Source organism: Miscanthus floridulus, chromosome 18, assembly GCF_019320115.1.
Source record: "Miscanthus floridulus cultivar M001 chromosome 18, ASM1932011v1, whole genome shotgun sequence".
In the NCBI taxonomy this organism is placed as follows: Eukaryota; Viridiplantae; Streptophyta; class Magnoliopsida; order Poales; family Poaceae; genus Miscanthus; species Miscanthus floridulus.
In genome coordinates this window covers 26,586,458-26,603,412 of record NC_089597.1, presented here as the reverse complement: position 1 = coordinate 26,603,412, position 16,955 = coordinate 26,586,458, and the positions used below count along the sequence as shown (strand labels likewise).

The 16,955-nt window shown below is 58.5% G+C and overlaps 1 protein-coding gene across 1 annotated transcript; it reads left to right on the top strand.

The window, feature by feature from the left end:
• Positions 1–9,084: 9,084 nt before the first annotated feature.
• On the top strand, positions 9,085–10,845 carry LOC136522780 (auxin-responsive protein IAA20-like). Its single transcript, XM_066516582.1, has 4 exons — positions 9,085–9,625; positions 9,744–9,925; positions 10,102–10,240; positions 10,348–10,845. Exons 1-4 carry the CDS (start codon positions 9,396–9,398, stop codon positions 10,388–10,390), a joined length of 594 nt encoding a protein of 197 aa, XP_066372679.1. The 5' UTR covers positions 9,085–9,395; the 3' UTR covers positions 10,391–10,845.
• The last annotated feature ends 6,110 nt before the right edge of the window (positions 10,846–16,955 follow it).

Genomic DNA, 16,955 nt, shown 5'->3' with positions numbered 1-16,955 from the left:
ACAAACTCCCATCAGTCATCTGGAGCCTACGAAACACCCCGAGCCAAGCCACGGGATTCACACCGTTCTTCCTGGTCTATGGAGCCGAGGCCATCCTCCCCACTGACTTAGAATACGGTTCCCTGAGGCTACAGGCGTACAACGAGCAAAGCAACCGCACCGCCCATGAAGACGCCCTTGACCAACTGGAGGAAGCCCGAGACGTCGCGTTGCTACACTCAGCCAGGTACCAGCAAGCCCTACGACGCTACCAAGCCCGGCGCGTCCAAAGCCGAGACCTGAAGGTGGGCGACCTGGTGCTGAGACTGAGGCAGAGCAACAAGGACCGCCACAAGCTGACCCCACCCTAGGAAGGGTCGTACATCGTCGCTCAAGTGCTGAAGCCCGGGACCTATAAGTTAGCCAATGAGAAGGGCGAAATCTTCACCAACGCTTGGAACATAGAACAGCTACGTCGTTTCTACCCTTAAATTTCCAAACGCCATTTACATTGTTTCTCGAAATACAATAAAGAAGCGTTCTTAGTTGTTATAATCTTTCGAGGCACCCCCTTATAGACAAGTCGATTGTATAGAACCTAAGGACAGTACGATCGTCTCAAAGGCGAAAAGGCCAGCCGAGCCATGAGAACAGCCTACGCCTCCGGGCTACGGCAGCTCCCTCACCACCTTTTCACCCAAAGGACAACGTAGGCTCTGAGGAAGTTCTGTACAGAGAGCTTGTCTATCAATAGGGGCTCGACATCACAATAGCGCTATAAGGGAGACTCGGCTCTGCCTCTGCAAAGCCGAGCCTCCCTCGGGGGCTAAAAAGGGGGAACCCCCTAAGTCCCGAACACCGTTTGTTAATGGTCTTTCAAAAAATTTCTACGCCAAACTCTCTCGCGCTCCGACGGGACCTACACAAGAAACCCAAAGACCAAAAGCTTGTCTCGAGGCCAAAGGGCCGGTCGAGTCGTGAGAATGGCCTACGCCTCTGGGCTACGGCAGCTCCCTCACCACCCTTCGCCGAAGGACGGCTTAGGTTCCGAGGGATTTCTTTGCGGGTTCCCAAGATCGAGACAGAGGGCACAGGCTCGGAAGTAGAACAGAAAACGGTTAAAAGACCCACGTACGCAAATACTTTAAAGGCCTCGACGGCCACAAAAACGTCACGATATGGCAACTAACTCAATTCGGTTACATGGCCCCTTTTGGCCCAGGTCAAAGCTCAAGGATCGGCGGCCGGCGCGGGAGGGACCACCTCTTCTTCAAATAGACCAGCCAGCGCTGTGCCAGGTGCCTCGGCCGCCTCCAACAGCTTCACGACCTCTGCATCAGCTTCCTCGTCATCTTCTAGGCAACACGTAGCCGTCGCTGACAGCCTCGAGGTTGATAGCGTAGTGCGAGGAGACGACGGCCAGGGCGCGCTTGACGCCCATGTGCAACGCCCCCCGGAGCCTCTCGTGGACGCGGCCGCTCAACGCAATCAGGCGGCTCCCAAGGGAGCTGGCCGATTGGACTCCCTCGACGTCCAGGGCCTCGCAGGCAGTACGGACTGCGCTGCGCAGTGCCTCGTGCTCCCGGACCTCAACATCCAGCGCCGCTTGCGCTGCAACGGAGGCCTCAGCCGCCTGGGAGGCCTCTTTCTCTAGATCTATGTCGCAACAAGGGGCCAGGAGTCAAACACGAACCAGAACAAAAAGAACAAGGAGCACGGTTTGGCGGAACTTACCCTCGGCCTTGCTCTTCCAGTCTAAGGCCTCGACCTGAGAGGCCTTGGCCGCCTTGGTAGCCTCAGCTAAGGTGACTTTCGTCAGTTGATGCTCGCTCTGCTCTGCACCCAGCTGCCCGGCTATGGCCTTGGCAGAGGTCGTCGCTTCTTGGGCCCGAGACCTGGAGGCGTCTTGCTCCTCCTCTAGTTCCCTGATCTTCGCTACTAGAGGGGCAGACTGCTCTTTAGCCGTGGCCAACTCGGCCTGAATGTTAGCACAACGAAGGCAGAGGTCCTCCACTTCCGCACTCCACGCCGACAAAAGCCCCTGAGCATCGACGAGCAGGCCCTTCTGCCGCCGGAGCTGGTCCCAGATATCCCTCTCCCTTCGTAGGAATACCGATTTCCCAAGGGATCGGGTCTCGAGCTCCTAAAGAGGCAAAACAAAAAATGCACGTCAAACATTGCGAGGGGGCTCGGAGAGAAAACAACGCGGCACGGGAGAGGAAAGTACTTACCTGGGTGACACCGGGCAAGTCCCCTCCCATAATAGTCATCGCTGTCTGCAGCGACCGCACTGCCAGTTGGCGGTACTGCTCGAGGGTATCCCACCGCCCCCCCTCTGCGATATCTTCAAGGGCGAACATAGGCTCTCCCCTCGGGATCAGCCCGGTTCCGCCAGAAAACACGCGGGAAGTTCCACCCACGGGGCTCGGGCCGTAGCCGGGCAAGGGCCGAACTCCCCTCGGCGGGATCTGGGACTGGCTGCTCCGCGGTACTGGCCGCCTCGACGTCCGCCGCCTCCTTCCCTTGGGAGGAATCATCAGACGAGATTGTCTGAACCAGGGGCGGCGCCAAAACTTGCTCCGTCTCCACCTCCATCGCCTCGGCCTCGACGGATCCAGGGGCTCTGGCCTCCGCCATCTCTACCTCGGTGGCCCCGGCGTCCACCGCCCTGACTTCGGAGGTCTTGGGGGCTCCGGCCTCACCCTCAATGGCCTCGGCAATGGTGGACGCCCCAGCCTCCTTCGCCCCAAGACTCACGACATCGCGAGGCGTGGGCTCCTCCTCCTCCACTCGCTCCGCGGCCGCCTCGGCACCCTTTTCCTGGGCAGCCGCCTCCTCCGAAACGGCCCCGCCCGACGCCGCGCCACGCTGCACGCCAGCCTGCGCCTCCGCTGCCTGATGGGCGGAGGAGCTAACGTTCACCTTGAGCGCCTTACGGGGCGCCAAGGCAGGATCTTCCACCAGATGCTTCTGGCTGGAAGCAAAGACACTCCCAAGGTCAGCATGCGACCAAGGGGCAAACAAGAAGTACTACGGACTCCACCAGAAAAGACGCTTACCGCGAACGGGGATGCAGCCGCTTCGACACCGCCAGCCTCCTCTACAACGGCGGCGGTGGTGGCAGCAGCGCGGCCTCGGTGTCCACCGGTGCCAGCTGGCCTCCGCCGGACCCCGGCACCTCCTCGACCCTTCGCGGAGACAATGGGGTCGCCCCCACCGTCGCTCGCTCCACCTCCACCGTCGAACCCATCGGGCTGACGGCACGCTCCTCCGACACCCGCGCCTCGGGCGTGTCGGCCTCGGCCCCGGGACGGGCCGCCACCGGCCCCGGGACACCTCCTCCTCCTAGGAGCGTCAGGCTCCTTGCCGGCGCCCCGGGCACCATCTCCCTAATGTCGGGGAGGTGTTCCAGGCAGGCCGTCCCCACCTCGCTCCCGCCGCCGTCGCCCGAAGAATCCGACACCGACGACGAGGGAGACGGCTCCAACGGGAGACCGTCGAGCTTCTGACGCCAGCGACGGGCGTCCAGCTTTTCGCGCGCGAGGAGCTTCTTCGTGCGCTTCGCCTCCTTGGCATCTTTCTTCTTCTTCTCCTCCTCGGCGCGCGCCCTGTTCACGGCTCGCCGCCGGGCGTCCTCGGGAACGGGCGGCGGGGAGTCTCGCACGTCTCTTATCCCCTGCGGGAACGACGAAGTAAGACAACAGACAAAAAAGGCGGAAAACAAGAAGGCCGCGAAAGCGTCGGCAACATCCAACTCACCAGTGAAATGTACCCCCGCGACGGGCGCATCGGGAACGGCATCAAATCGTCGATCTTCGGCTTCCCGTCTACCGCCTCTCTCACCCGACGCAGGGTCTCGTCGTCGGTAAGGGCGAAGGCGGACATCTTGATACCGGCAATCGGGTCGCTCGGGGTCATCTCGAACAGCCGCCGCCGCCGGGCCATCAGCGGCAACACCCTCCGGCGGTGAAAGGCCGCCACGACCACGGCCGCCGAAAGGCCGCGGTCACGCAGCTTCCCCAAGGCCCGCAAGAGCGGCTCCAGCCTAGGCTGATCAACCTTGATAACGCCGTATCCCCATTTCTCTGGTTGACTCTCTACAACCCGCCCGGTATAAGGAGGAAGTCCTCCGTCGTCATTGCGGAGGTAGAACCAGCCGTCGTACCAACAACGGTTGGACGATGACAGCTGGGCCGGGATGTAGAGGGACTGCCGGTCTTGGCGCACGTGAAGGGTGCAGCCGCCGGCCCTCTGCACCTTCCGAGCCCCCCTCGTTCCCCCCGGCTTGGTGGTGAACGTCGCTCGGAACAAGTGGAGCCACAACTCCCAGTGGGGAGCGATCCCCAAGTACCCCTCACAGACGGCGACGAAGATGGCCGCCTGCGCGATGGAGTTGGGGCTGAAATTGTGAAGCTCCACGCCATAGTAGTGCGGGAGCGCCCGCATGAACTTATCCACCGGCGACCCGAGGCCTCGCTCGTGGAAGACGACGAAGCTCACCACGTAGCCGTCGCGCGGCCTCGGCTCCGACTCGTTCCCCGGAGCAATCCACTCCGGCTCGTCAGGGTCGGTGATCGGGCGAAGAAGACCGGCCTCCACGAGCGACTGCAGCTTCTCCTCGGTGACGTCAGACCGCTCCCAGGGATCCGCCGGGAGGATGACGGGACCACCAGCCATTGCGCGGTGGAGGTCGCTGCTACGGCGGTAATCTCTCTCTCTCTCTTTCTTTCAGTCTCTCGCTCTCGCCCTTCTCCTCCCCGGCGCTCTATGCTCTCAGCAACGGCACAGAGGCAGCGAAAGCGAATGCGGAAAAGGTAAGAAGGGGGAGGGCGAGGCTCTTTGCGTATTTATGCAGGGACGAGACGAAACCACCGGGCGACGAAATCGGGGAAGTTTCCCCCAAAAAATCCGGCGCGGTTATCCAGATCCGGTCTTACCGCCCACGCGCCCACTCCCTCCTCATTAATCGCGCGTGCAGATACGTCCCGTCGGCTGACGCCACGTCGCGTCCAACCACAGCAGCAGCAGGCGCCGTTTCGCCTCCTCGAAAAAGCCGCCTCAAAAGACGCGCCTGCCGTTATTAGCCGTAGGGAGAGAAATAACCCCCCCCCGATTCCTTTCAGGCAAAGGAACTGGGCACCGAGCCCGCTACGGTCCAGGGGTTCGAAGGCTGGGCCCTTAGGGGTTTCGACAGCCGCCCCTAGGGCAACAGAGTCAGGGGCGACTACGGGCGAGCCTATACGAGGCCGAGGCCCAAGCAAGCGAAACGCTTGGGACGCCCTGTGTCGTGTCCGAGACCGGTAGGGAGGTCTCCGAATGGGATCCCACCGTAGGGAGGCACCGAGCCACCGAGGCCCAGCGAACTGGCCTCGGCACCCACTAGAGAAACCCTCCGGTACTCTTGGAGCGCGTCTCCGGACCGCTAGCCGACCCCCAGCGAACGGGGTACGGGCCTCCACTCGGACTTACCCGATAACAGCTCACCGGAAATGCCATCGCTCGCGCCCACCGAGGGTAGCGCGGCATATTCCACCCCTCCTTCCGAGCGAAAAGGAAGCGCGAGGGTCGAATAAAAAGTCAGGAGAATCCCCGACGGCCCTCTTGCTCCACGCAGAGGCTAAGGGACTCTTCCTGCAAACCATTGCCGAGGCCCAGCGACTTGGGCTCGCACACGAGGGGGCTCGGCAAAACAAACCCTCCTTCCGAGCGAAAAGGAAGCGCGAGGGTCGTTCAAAAAGCCAGAAGATCTCCTGACGGCCCTCTTGCTCCGTGCAGAGGCTAGGGAGCTCCTTCTGCAAAAGACGCCGAGACCCCGCGACCTAGGCTCGCACCCGAGGGGGGCTCGGCAGACAGACCCTCACGCGCGAGGGGCGAACCAAAAGCCAGGGGGACCTCTGACCGCTCTCTCGCTCCGTGCGAGAGACTCGGGGGCTCCTCCTGCAACTTTGCCGAGACCCAGCGGCTCAGGCTCGCACACGAGTGGGCTCGGCAAACAGCCCCCCGTCCGAGCGAAAAGGACGTGCGGGGGACGGACAAAAAAGTCGGGAGGACCCCTGACCGCCCTCTCGCTCCGTGCGGAGGCTCGGGGGCTCTTCCTGCACCCAAGATAAAGACAAGCGACCCGAGCCCGTTACGGTCCAGGGGTTCGAAGGCTGGGCCCCCAGGGGTTTCGACAGCTGCCCCAGGGCAAAAGAGTCAGGGACGACTACGGGCGAGCCTGTACGAGCGTGCCCTGTGTCGTGTCCGAGACCGGCAGGGAGGTCTCCGAATGGGATCCCACCGTAGGGAGGCACCGAGCCACCGAGGCCCAGCGAACGGCCTCGGCACCCACTAGAGAAACCCGCCGATACTCTTGGAGCGCGTCTCCGGACCGCTAGCCGACCCCCAGCGAACGGGGTACGGGCCTCCACTCGGACTTACCCGATAACAGCTCACCGGAAATGCCGTCGCTCGCGCCCACCGAGGGTAGCATGGCATCTTCCACCCCTCCTTCCGAGCGAAAAGGAAGCACGAGGGTCGTACAAAAAGCCGGGGAAACCCCTGACGGCCCTCTCGCTCCAGGCGGAGGCTAAGGGGCTCTTTCCGTAGCATCGTCGAGGCCCTACGATCCGAACTCGCACCCACGGGCCCGGCAAACACAATGAAAACCCCTCACTCGAAAGAGAAAAAAGCCCCTGAAGAAGTGAAATCACTCCTCCAGGGCCTCGGGGGCTACACCCGGCGGGTGCGCTCGCGCGCACCCACCGAAACCTCAAGTACAAAACACCATCCCAACAGGAACTATCAAGAGCCAATTCTCGTCAGAACCTCAGGGGGAGTGCCTCCACTCCCCCCAAGGCTCGGGGGCTACTGTCGGATACAGTGAGAAGGGGTACCCTAAGCAAGAACCAAAAAACGACTGCTTAGACTTCGTAAAAGTCGAAACCAGCTAAACACCGCTGGCCTCGGCCGATTCTCCGACTCGCCCGAGGCCCCCTCACTGCTGACCTCGGGCGATCCCCCACCAAAGGCCTCGGCCGACCCCCTCTCGTCGCAGGCCTCGGCCGGGCCGCCGACCCTCCGTCTCGCGCGAGGCGGGCTCGGCAGCACTCCGCTGCCTCTTCCTTCACCCGTCCCTCTAACAAAATAGTCGTGTCGCATTAACTCAGCCAACTGCTGCCCCTGACATCGGCCGCATAGCTCGGCACAGTACAGCGGAATGGCCGACGGGACAGGAGGCAGGACTGGGCAGGGGTTACCCGCCACTGTGCTAACCACTATGCACATGGTTGACGCCCATGCCTCACTGTGCTGCCAACTCCTGCTCCGAGAACAACGCAGCGTGGGGAGCCACGTCTGGGATACTGTGGCCTCAGAATCAGTACCCAGGACCAATAATTCCCTCCAAGGCCTCGGCAGTTTGCTTCAGGGGCTCAGGCAGCCTGAGGATCCATGTCCGCCGAGCCCCCCGCGATGGCTCGGCCTCGGCATCTGCAGAGCCACAGCTCCCTACGACGTCATCGCACGATGACCAGCACGTCGCCCGAACTGAGCAGGGGTTACCCGCCACTGTGCTAACCACTATGCACATGGTTGACGCCCATGCCTCACTGTGCTGCCAACTCCTGCTCCGAGAACAACGCAGCGTGGGGAGCCACGTCTGGGATACTGTGGCCTCGGAATCAGTACCCAGGACCAATAATTCCCTCCAAGGCCTCGGCAGTTTGCTTCAGGGGCTCGGCAGCCTGAGGATCCATGTCCGCCGAGCCCCCCGCGATGGCTCGGCCTCGGCATCTGCAGAGCCACAGCTCCCTACGACGTCATCGCACGATGACCAGCACGTCGCCCGCCATGTCCTGCATCAAGCTGTACTAGGAGCCCCACGACGCACAAGATCAAGTATGACCGGCGCGTCACTTCTGCACGACAAGGACGGGGCCACTCCATCGACCATACCACAACAGTGGCCGGCTACAGGGCTCGGACACGCCACCCCCATTTATAGAGCGCTATGTATGGACGTCCCTGGTTCTCCCTTAGAGTATAAAAGGGAGGGACCGGGGCCATTTCTAGGGGGGGAGGGAAAGACGAACACACCGATAGAACTACACACTTCTACGCTGCTTGAGAACAACGCCTCAAGCAGCCCGCACCACCCTCGCCGAGACCTGGGGCTAGCTGCCCTCTCTCACCTAGCTTGTAACCCCCTACTACGAGCACTCCGGTGCAAGGAACAGAAGATCGATCTCTCAGACTGGACGTAGGGCCTCGATTGCCTGAACCAGTATAAACCTTGTGTCTCTTTGCATCACCATCCGGGATTAGGGACACGCAGCACAAATTCACTCGTTGGTTGAGGGACCCCCGGTTCCAAAACACCGACAATTAGCATATATATTATTACTTAGTAATCATGATGGTATGATTAGTTTTAATAAGTGCTAACACGTTGATTAGTGCATGTTTCGTGTGCTAATTACGGTATTAGTGGTGCTAATTAATATATTTTATTTTAAATTAGTGATGTCATGACAAAATTAGTACTAGTGCATATTTATCAATGTCTAATTAGTTGCTATTATTTTAAAATAATAGATATAATTAGTGAACTATTCTTATCTCATTCATTTTCTTTCATCGAACCAAACAAAAAAAAAATGGCTCATCCCATCTATCCACTCCAACCAAACGCACCTCTACTCGACGTGAACCTTACGAGGTACACCAAGCAGGCAGGGAGCTTTATTTCAGGCTCGCCGGCCCCACGCGCGTGCACGAAGGGCACTACAAACCCAAGTCCGCACCGAAAAACCGCGCTGGATCGGCAAAGCAAACGAGACGCGGTGCCCACTCTCCACGGCAACATCCCCCGCCAGCCGCTCACTAGCCATGCCGTGTCGCGGAACGGCAGAACCACCCCACCCGGCCACAAACCCCACCACGAAGCCCCCGTCCCGGCCGGGGTGCGCGCGCGGGCGGGCCGGGGGGCCGGCAGCGAACGAGGCGGCCCGCGCTGCCGCGCCGCGCGGCGGCAGGCGGACAGCGCGCCCGCGGTTGGGTCCCCTGGACACCCGACACCCTGTCGGCCCCTTGTTTATTCCTCCCTCCCCCCAGATCTCATCTGCCCCCACTACGGACGGCGCCGCCCGGATCCCCACGCACATCCGCATGTGCGCCGCTGCACGTATATATACCCATCGTCGTCTCATCAATCGATCGCGTTACGGGTAGCTGCTAGCTCATGGTCGAGCTCGAGCCTAGCAGGACTTTGCTGTGCCGTGCGTGCTCTCCCTCTCCGTGTGCCTTCCAGTCTGTCTCACACTACTAGCTGGATCGACCCATCGATCGAAGTGGGTGTGTCAGTGTCAGCTGCGCGGTGACCACGTATATGAGCGCACGCAGCGCGGAGCTGATCAAGGGAAAGTGATCGGAACCGGATGGAGCTGGAGCTCGGGCTCGCATTGCCGAACCCGCACCAGCCGCTGCCCGCCGGCGGGGAGCTCGTCGGCCTCCTCAGCGGCTCGGCGGGCGCGTGCGGGAAGAAGAGGGTGTTCGGCGACGCGTTCGGGGCCGCCAAGGCCACGCTTCTTCCGCTCTTCGTGCACGAGGATGGTGACGGCGGCGGCCGCGGCGCCCGCGACGGCGTCGACCATGATCCAAGCAACAAGTGAGTGTACCACGTGCATACACCCGAGATCTTGTCGTTTATTAGTAGAAATATATACGTTTTCTTTGCGCGCGCGGGTCTTCTTATCATCGAAATCCGTGTCGTGTGTGTAACGCAGGACGAAGAGGCTGGTGGGGTGGCCGCCGGTGAAGTGCGCGCGCAGGCGGAGCTGCGGCGGGTACGTGAAGGTCAACATGGAAGGGGTGGCCATCGGGCGGAAGGTGGACGTGTCCCTCCACGGCTCGTACCAGGAACTCCTCCGCACGCTCGAGCGCATGTTCCCCTCGGCTAACCAACAAGGTGCGTTCTTGTTCCCGCGGCGAGCTGGGCGGGCGGCCGGCGACCGGCGGTGCTGCGGATGCCTTTCTTTAACCATCGGCGGCCGCCGTCGATCTGGTTCCGACACGTGCCCTCGCTGTAGCTTCCCATTCGGTCGCAGCTAATATACTTGGTCGCATTCCTGTAACCACTGGCAGGTGCAGGTGCGGATGCAGATCATGCAGAAGAAGAGGAGGAGGTGGCCTCGCACGAGCGCCGCCGTTGCCATCCTTACGTGGTCACCTACGAGGACGGCGAAGGGGACTGGTTGCTCGTCGGAGATGATGTGCCGTGGGAGTAAGTATCAGTCACTACAACTGTTTGTATCCATGGCGTGACGGCAACAATCCAATCCAATTATGCAGCGCGCAAACTTAAAACGACGTTCATTTTGCTGCTTGCAGGGTCTTTGTGAAGTCAGTGAAGCGGCTCAAGATACTTGCGTAGCCGACGGCGTCCGCAGGCGCAGCAGCGACGTGTAGTCTCACTACTTACTACTAGTAGTATAGTACTCCAGGGCGTCATCTGCGTATGGCTTGCTCACTCAATAATTCTACGTGAACGTCTGTCCTGTGTGTGCACGACTGCACGTAGTACTCTCCTAAGCTTTGTCGGTGGTTTCTTCGACTTTCAGAACATGACGAAAGCACTGGTTAGCTGCTGTCATCACATTTGGTTCATCTTCGTGTCAAGTTACGGTTTCGCTGGCGTCAGTCGTCCAAGTCGAGTTAGTCACTTGTCAGTCGTCGTCTCTGCGGTCGTTTAGGTCTAAGCATACTACTTATGTCAAGTTACTTTTGATTTCCATCGCATGGGTAAATTCATATACGTGTGATAACTAATACTGTATTTGACTTTTGCCTCTGTAAGATACGTCATCGACTGCTCATAGTAATTAATTTTAAGAGGCCTGTCGGTGTTTCGGACCGGCGGATCCTCAACCAACTAGTAAATTTGTACTGCATGTTCCCAATTCCGGATGGTGATGCAAAGAGACACAAGGTTTATACTGGTTCGGGTAATTAGTACCCTACGTCCAGTTTGAGAGATCGATCTTGTATTCCTTGCACCGAAATGCTCGTAGTAGGGGGTTACAAGCAGGGCGAGAGAGGGAGCTAGTCCCAGATCTCTACGTGGAGCGGCGTAGATTGCTTGAGATATTGATCTCAGGCAGCGGGGAAGCTCGAGCGTTCGTCTGTGCGTTTATGCGTGAGTTCGTTGCGTGGGCATATGCCTAATCGTCAGTGTCCACCCCTAGAAACGGCCCAGGTCCCTCCCTTTTATAGTTGAAGGGGGGACAAGGGCGATACATTCGCTAGCTACACAGCGTCGTGCGGACGGAGGCGGCATGTCCGAGCCCTGTAGCCTGTTACGGTGGCGGCGTGGGCGACGGAGTGGTCTCGTCCTTGAAGTACTAGGGGGACGCGCCGGTCACATCCAATCCTGTGCGTCGTGGGAGCTCCAGTGTTATCTCGAAGCAGGCGTAGCGGTCGACGTGCTGGTCACTGTGTGTTGACTGCGTGAGAAGCCGAGGCTTAGTTGGTGCCGAGGCCAAGCCATCGTGGGAGGCTCGGCAGACGTGAATCCCGGGGTTGCCGAGACCCTGAAGTGGATTGCCGAGGCTTGAAGAGAGTAGTTGGTCTCATACGCTGATTCCGAGGCTATGGTGACCCGGACTTGACTCCCCATGCCGCGTTGTCTCTGGGGCGGGGGTTAGGTGACACAGTGTAGTGCAAGCGCTGATCGTGGGCACAGCACCAGAGCACAGTGACCGGTAATCCCCGCCACGCCCTGTCCAGGACGGTATGGCGTTGACATGACTTCCCGTCTCGTCGGCCGCTCCGCAATGTCGAGCCATCGTCCGGCTGATATTGCGGGAGTGGTTGGCGCATTAATGGGACGTGACACGCTGTCGGGAAGACTGGTCGAGGCAAAAGCGACGGGTTATTGCCGAGCCGGCCTCAAGCGATACGGAGAATCGCTGTCTCATTTCGAAGCTTTACACGCGGGGCCTCGGTCGAGACGAAGAATTGGTTCCTCGTCGAGGCCTCCCGTGAGACACCTCGCGTGAGGCAGAGATTTGGCAGGCCGTCGAGGCCTCCCGTGCGAGGCCTCGTGCGAGGCGGAGAGCCGATGGGCTCGGACAATGCCGGAGGTCAACCGATGTTTCACCTTTTGGCTTTGTCTTTGATAGGGCTTAAGTGATTCTTTCGGTAAACATTCGGGGTACCCCGTTTTATGGTACCCAACAGTAGCCCCCGAGCCTCAGGGAGAGAGTGAGCGCTCTTCTTGAGGTTTTGACGAGGCTTGACTTGCGGTAGCTTCTGGCGGAATAGTGTTTCGTACTTCGAGGCCTCGGTGGGTGTGCGCGAGCGCACCCGCCGGGTGTAGCTCCCGAGGCCCTGGGGGAGTGGATTCATTCCTCTAGGTTCTTTTTCTCACGTTGACCGAGGGATGTTATCGTATTTGCCGAGCCCACAAGTGCGAGTTCGGGTCGCGGGGTCTCGGCAAAATCACAGGAAGAACCCCCGAGCCTCTGCACGGAGAGAGAGGGCGATCAGGAGTTCCCCTGACTTTTTGTGCGACCCTCGTGCTTCCTTTTCGCTCAGAAGGAGGGGTGGAATATGCCAGGCTACCCTTGGTGGGCGCGAGCGGTGACACTTCTGGTGAGCTATTATCGGGTAAGTCTGAGTGGAGGCCCGTGCCCCGTTCACTGGGGGTCGGCTAGCGGTCCAGAGACGCACTCCAAGAGTATCAGATGGTTTCTCTAGTGGGTGTCGGGGCCGTTCTCTGGGCCTCAGTGGCTGAAAGCTCTAGTTTGGTTTTGGTGAATTGATGAAACCCTAAGTGCTAACCTAGTTTATCAAGTGATCATGAGATAGGTAGCACACTCCAAGTGGTGAAGCAAATGAAGATCATAGCATGATGATGATGATGGCATGGTGATGATCAAGTGCTTCGACTTGGAAAGAAGAAAGAGAAAAACAAAAAGCTCAAGGCAAAGGTATATTTTGTAGGAGCTATTTTGTTTTGGTGATCAAGACACTTAGAGAGTGTGATCACATTTATGTTTGATAGCCGTACTATTAAGAGGAGTGAAACTCGTATCGGAATGCGGTTATCAAAGTGCCACTAGATGCTCTAACTCATTGCATATGCATTTAGGATCTAGTGGAGTGCTAACACCCTTGAAAATATTTGTGAAAATATGCTAACACATGTGCACAAGGTGATACACTTGGTGGTTGGCGCATTTGATCAAGGGTGGTGAAGTTTGGGTGCAAGGGTAAGAAACTCCACCGGTAGAGTGTCCGTCCGTAGAGTGCGGATAGTCCGACGGTGCCACCGGCGCCCTAGATAGAAAAGAGGAGGTCACTATGAGTGACCGGACGCTGGACTCAGTTGGACCGGAGCGTCCGGTCAGTGGCAGCAGAGGACATGCGTTTCGGTCAAGTGACCGGACGCTGGATCCAAAAGCATCGGATGCTGACTGCCTACGTCCGGTCGCGCTGACTTGGCGGTACAGTGGCTAGGGTTTACCACCGGACGCTGGGCTATATCCGGTCGAGGTGGACCAGACGCGTTCGATCGAGGAAAACCGGTTTTAGACCCTTACTGTACTTGACCGGACGCTGAGGCTCCAGCGTCCGGTTAGTTTTGCCGGAGCGTCCGGTTAGCTTCGTAGCCGTTGAAATCTGACGAACAGCATTTGAAGCCAGTGACACGTGGCGTCCATCAGTGGACCGGACACTGAGTCCAGGGTCTAGTCAGTTGGACTGGTGCATCCGGTCAGAGCACAGTGTGCCCAGTGAAGGGGTATAACGGCTCTATTTCGTGGGGGCTTCTTTTTAAGCCCCATGGCCAGCTATGGCTCACATCTTTGGCCATTTTCATTGACTTAGCAACCTTGTGAGCCTAGCCAAAGTCCTCCCACTCATCTCCATCATTGATTCATTATCATAGTGAGATTGGGAGTGATCCAAGTGCATTGCTTGAGTGATTGCATCTAGAGGCACTTGGTGTTCGTGTTTCGCTGTGGATTTTGCTTGTTACCCTTGGTGGTTGCCGCCACCTAGATGGCCTAGAGCAGCGAGGATTGTTGAGCGGAGGATGGTGATTGTCTCCGGCTCTGATCATGGTGATTGTGAGGGGTTCTTGACCTTTCCCCGGTGGAGCGCCAAAAGGTACTCTAGTGGATTGTTTGTGGCTTGTGTCATCCTCATCTTGTGTTGGTTGTGCGGCACCCTATTGAGGATTTGGCGTGTGAAGCCAATTAGCGTGTGAACCTCCAAGTGAGTGAATCGCCACAACGAGGACTAGCTTGCCGGCAAGCAAGTGAACCTCGGTAAAAATCATTGTGTTCATCCTTTGATTCCGAGGTGATTGGTCTTCATTATTATTCATCCTTGTGATTGATTGGTTCACTCCTCGACACGTCGGTATAACTATCTTGATCACTCTCTTTACTTTACCACAAACTAGTTGACAAGCTCTTTAGTGTAGCTAGTTATGAGAGCTTGCTTGGTTGGTTGGTGTGGCTCTTTAGTTAGCCTTTGAGAGCACACTAACATAGGGTAGTGTCATTGCTCTTGCATGAATTGACACTATCTAAACTAGAATTGTGGTAGGTGGCTTGTATTTTGAGTAGGCTAGTGCAACACTTGCTTTGCCTTATAATTGTCTAACCATTTGGTTAAGTGTTGTTGTAGAAATTTTTATTAGGCTATTCACCCCCCTCTAGCCATTAGGACCTTTCAGTTGCCCGGTGCCTCCCTATGGTGGGATCCCATTCAGAGACCTCCCTGCCTGTCTCAGACATGACTTAGGACGTCCCAAGCGTTTCGCTTGCTTAGGCCTCGGCCCCGTATGGGCTCGCCCATAGTCGTAACTGACTCTGTTGCCCTAGGGCGGCTGTCGAAACCCTTAGGGGCCCAGCCTTCGAACCCCTGGACCATAACGGGCTCGATGCCCTTTATCACGTCTTTTCGAGTCTTCAAGTGCGGGCTTGGGTCACTCGTCTTTGTCTTGGGTGCAGGAGAAGCCCCCGAGCCTCCGCACGGAGAGAGAGGGCGGTCAGGGGTCCCCCTGACTTTTTTATTCGACCCTCGCACATCCTTTTCGTTCGGACGGAGGGGTTGTTTGCCAAGCCCACTCGTGTGCGAGCCTGGGTCAGTGGGTCTCGGCAAAGCTGCAGGAAGAGCCCCCGTGCCTCTGCACGGAGCAAGAGGGCGATCAGGAGTTCCCCTAGCTTTTTTATACGCCCCTCGCGTGTGAGGGTTTGTTTTCCGAGCCCCACTTGGGTGTGAGCCTGGGTCGCGGGGTCTCGGCATATCTGCAGGAAGAGCTCCCTAGCCTCTACACAGAGCGAGAGGGCCATCAGGAGTTCCCCTGGCTTTTTGAACGACCCTCGCGCGTCCTTTTCGCTCGGAAGGAGGGGTTGTTTTGCCAAGCCCCCTCGAAAGCGAGCCTAGGTCGCTAGGTCTCGGCAAGGTTGCAGGAAGAGCCCCTTATCCTCTGCATGGAGCAAGAGGGCCGTCAGGGGTTCCCCTGGCTTTTTGTATGACCCTCGCGCTTCCTTTTCGTTTGGAAGGAGGGGTGGAATATGCTAAGCTACCCTCGATGGGCGCGAGCGGTGGCACTTCCAGTGAGCTATTATCGGGTGAGTCCGAGTGGAGGCCCATGCCCTGTTCGTTGGGGGTCAGCTAGCGGTCTAGAGACGCACTCTAAGAGTACCAGAGGGTTTCTCTAGTGGGTGCCGGGGCCGTTCACTGGGCCCCGGTGGCTCAGTGCCTCCCTACGGTGGGATCCCATTCGGAGACCTCCCTGCTGGTCTCGGACATGACTTAGGGCGTCCCAAGCGTTTTGCTTGCTTGGGCCTCGACCCCATGTGGGCTCACCCATGGTCATCCCTGACTCTATTGCCTTAGGGCGGCTGTTGAAACCCTTAGGGGCCCAGCCTTCGAACCCCTGGACCGTAATGGGCTCAGCGCCTAGTTCCTTCGTCTGAAAGGAATAGGGTGGGGGGATATCTCCCCCGTTGGCTCGACAACGGCTGGCATGCCTTTTGAGGCAATTTTCTCACAGAGGCGGAACGACGCCTGCCCCTACAGCGGTCGGACACGACATGGTGTCAGCGGATGGGACATAACTGTTCTTGTGATTAACGAGGAAAAGGTGGGCACATGGGCGGTAAAATTGGATCGGGATTAACCGCGTCGGATCTGAGGGAAACTTCCCCAATTTCGTCGCCCATCCATTTCGCCTTCATCCTGCATAAATACTCAACGAGCTTCGCCCCTCCCCTCCTTACCTTGCCTGCATTAGCTTTGCCACCTTTGAGCCATCGCTAGAGCAGAGAGCCCTGGGAGGAAGAAGGGAGAGAGGCGAGGCGGAGAGAGAGAGGGAGAGAGAGACTCACCACCATAGTCGAACCCTCCATCACATTCATGGCTGGCGACATTGTTGTCATCGAGGCAGACCCTTGGGGTCCATCCGATGTCACCATGGAGATGCTTCAGTCACTCATCGACGGCAGACTTCTTCGTTCGGTTACCGACCCCAATAGGCCAGAGTGGATCGCTCCATCGGGCGAGCCAGAGCCGAGGCCTCGTGATGGTTACGTCATGAGCTTCGTGTCTTTTCACGAGCGTGGCCTTGGCCTTTCGGTGGACTGGTTCATGCAGGCACTCCTGCACTACTACGGCGTGGAGCTCCACAACTTCAACCCTAATTCCATCGCGCAGGCGACCATCTTCGTCGTTGTCTGTGAGGGGTATCTGGGGATTGCTCCCCATTGGGAGCTGTGGCTCCACCTCTTCCGGGCGGGGCATACCACCAAGCCGACGGGTACGTCGGGCACGAGGAAGGCGGTGAGGGCCGGCGGCTGCACTCTCCAAGTGCACCAGGACTATCAGCACCTCTACATCCTGGCTCAGCTCGCGTCAACCAATTGCCGATGGTACACGAGCTGGTTCTATCTTCGCAACGACGATGGTGGACTTCCCCCCTACAC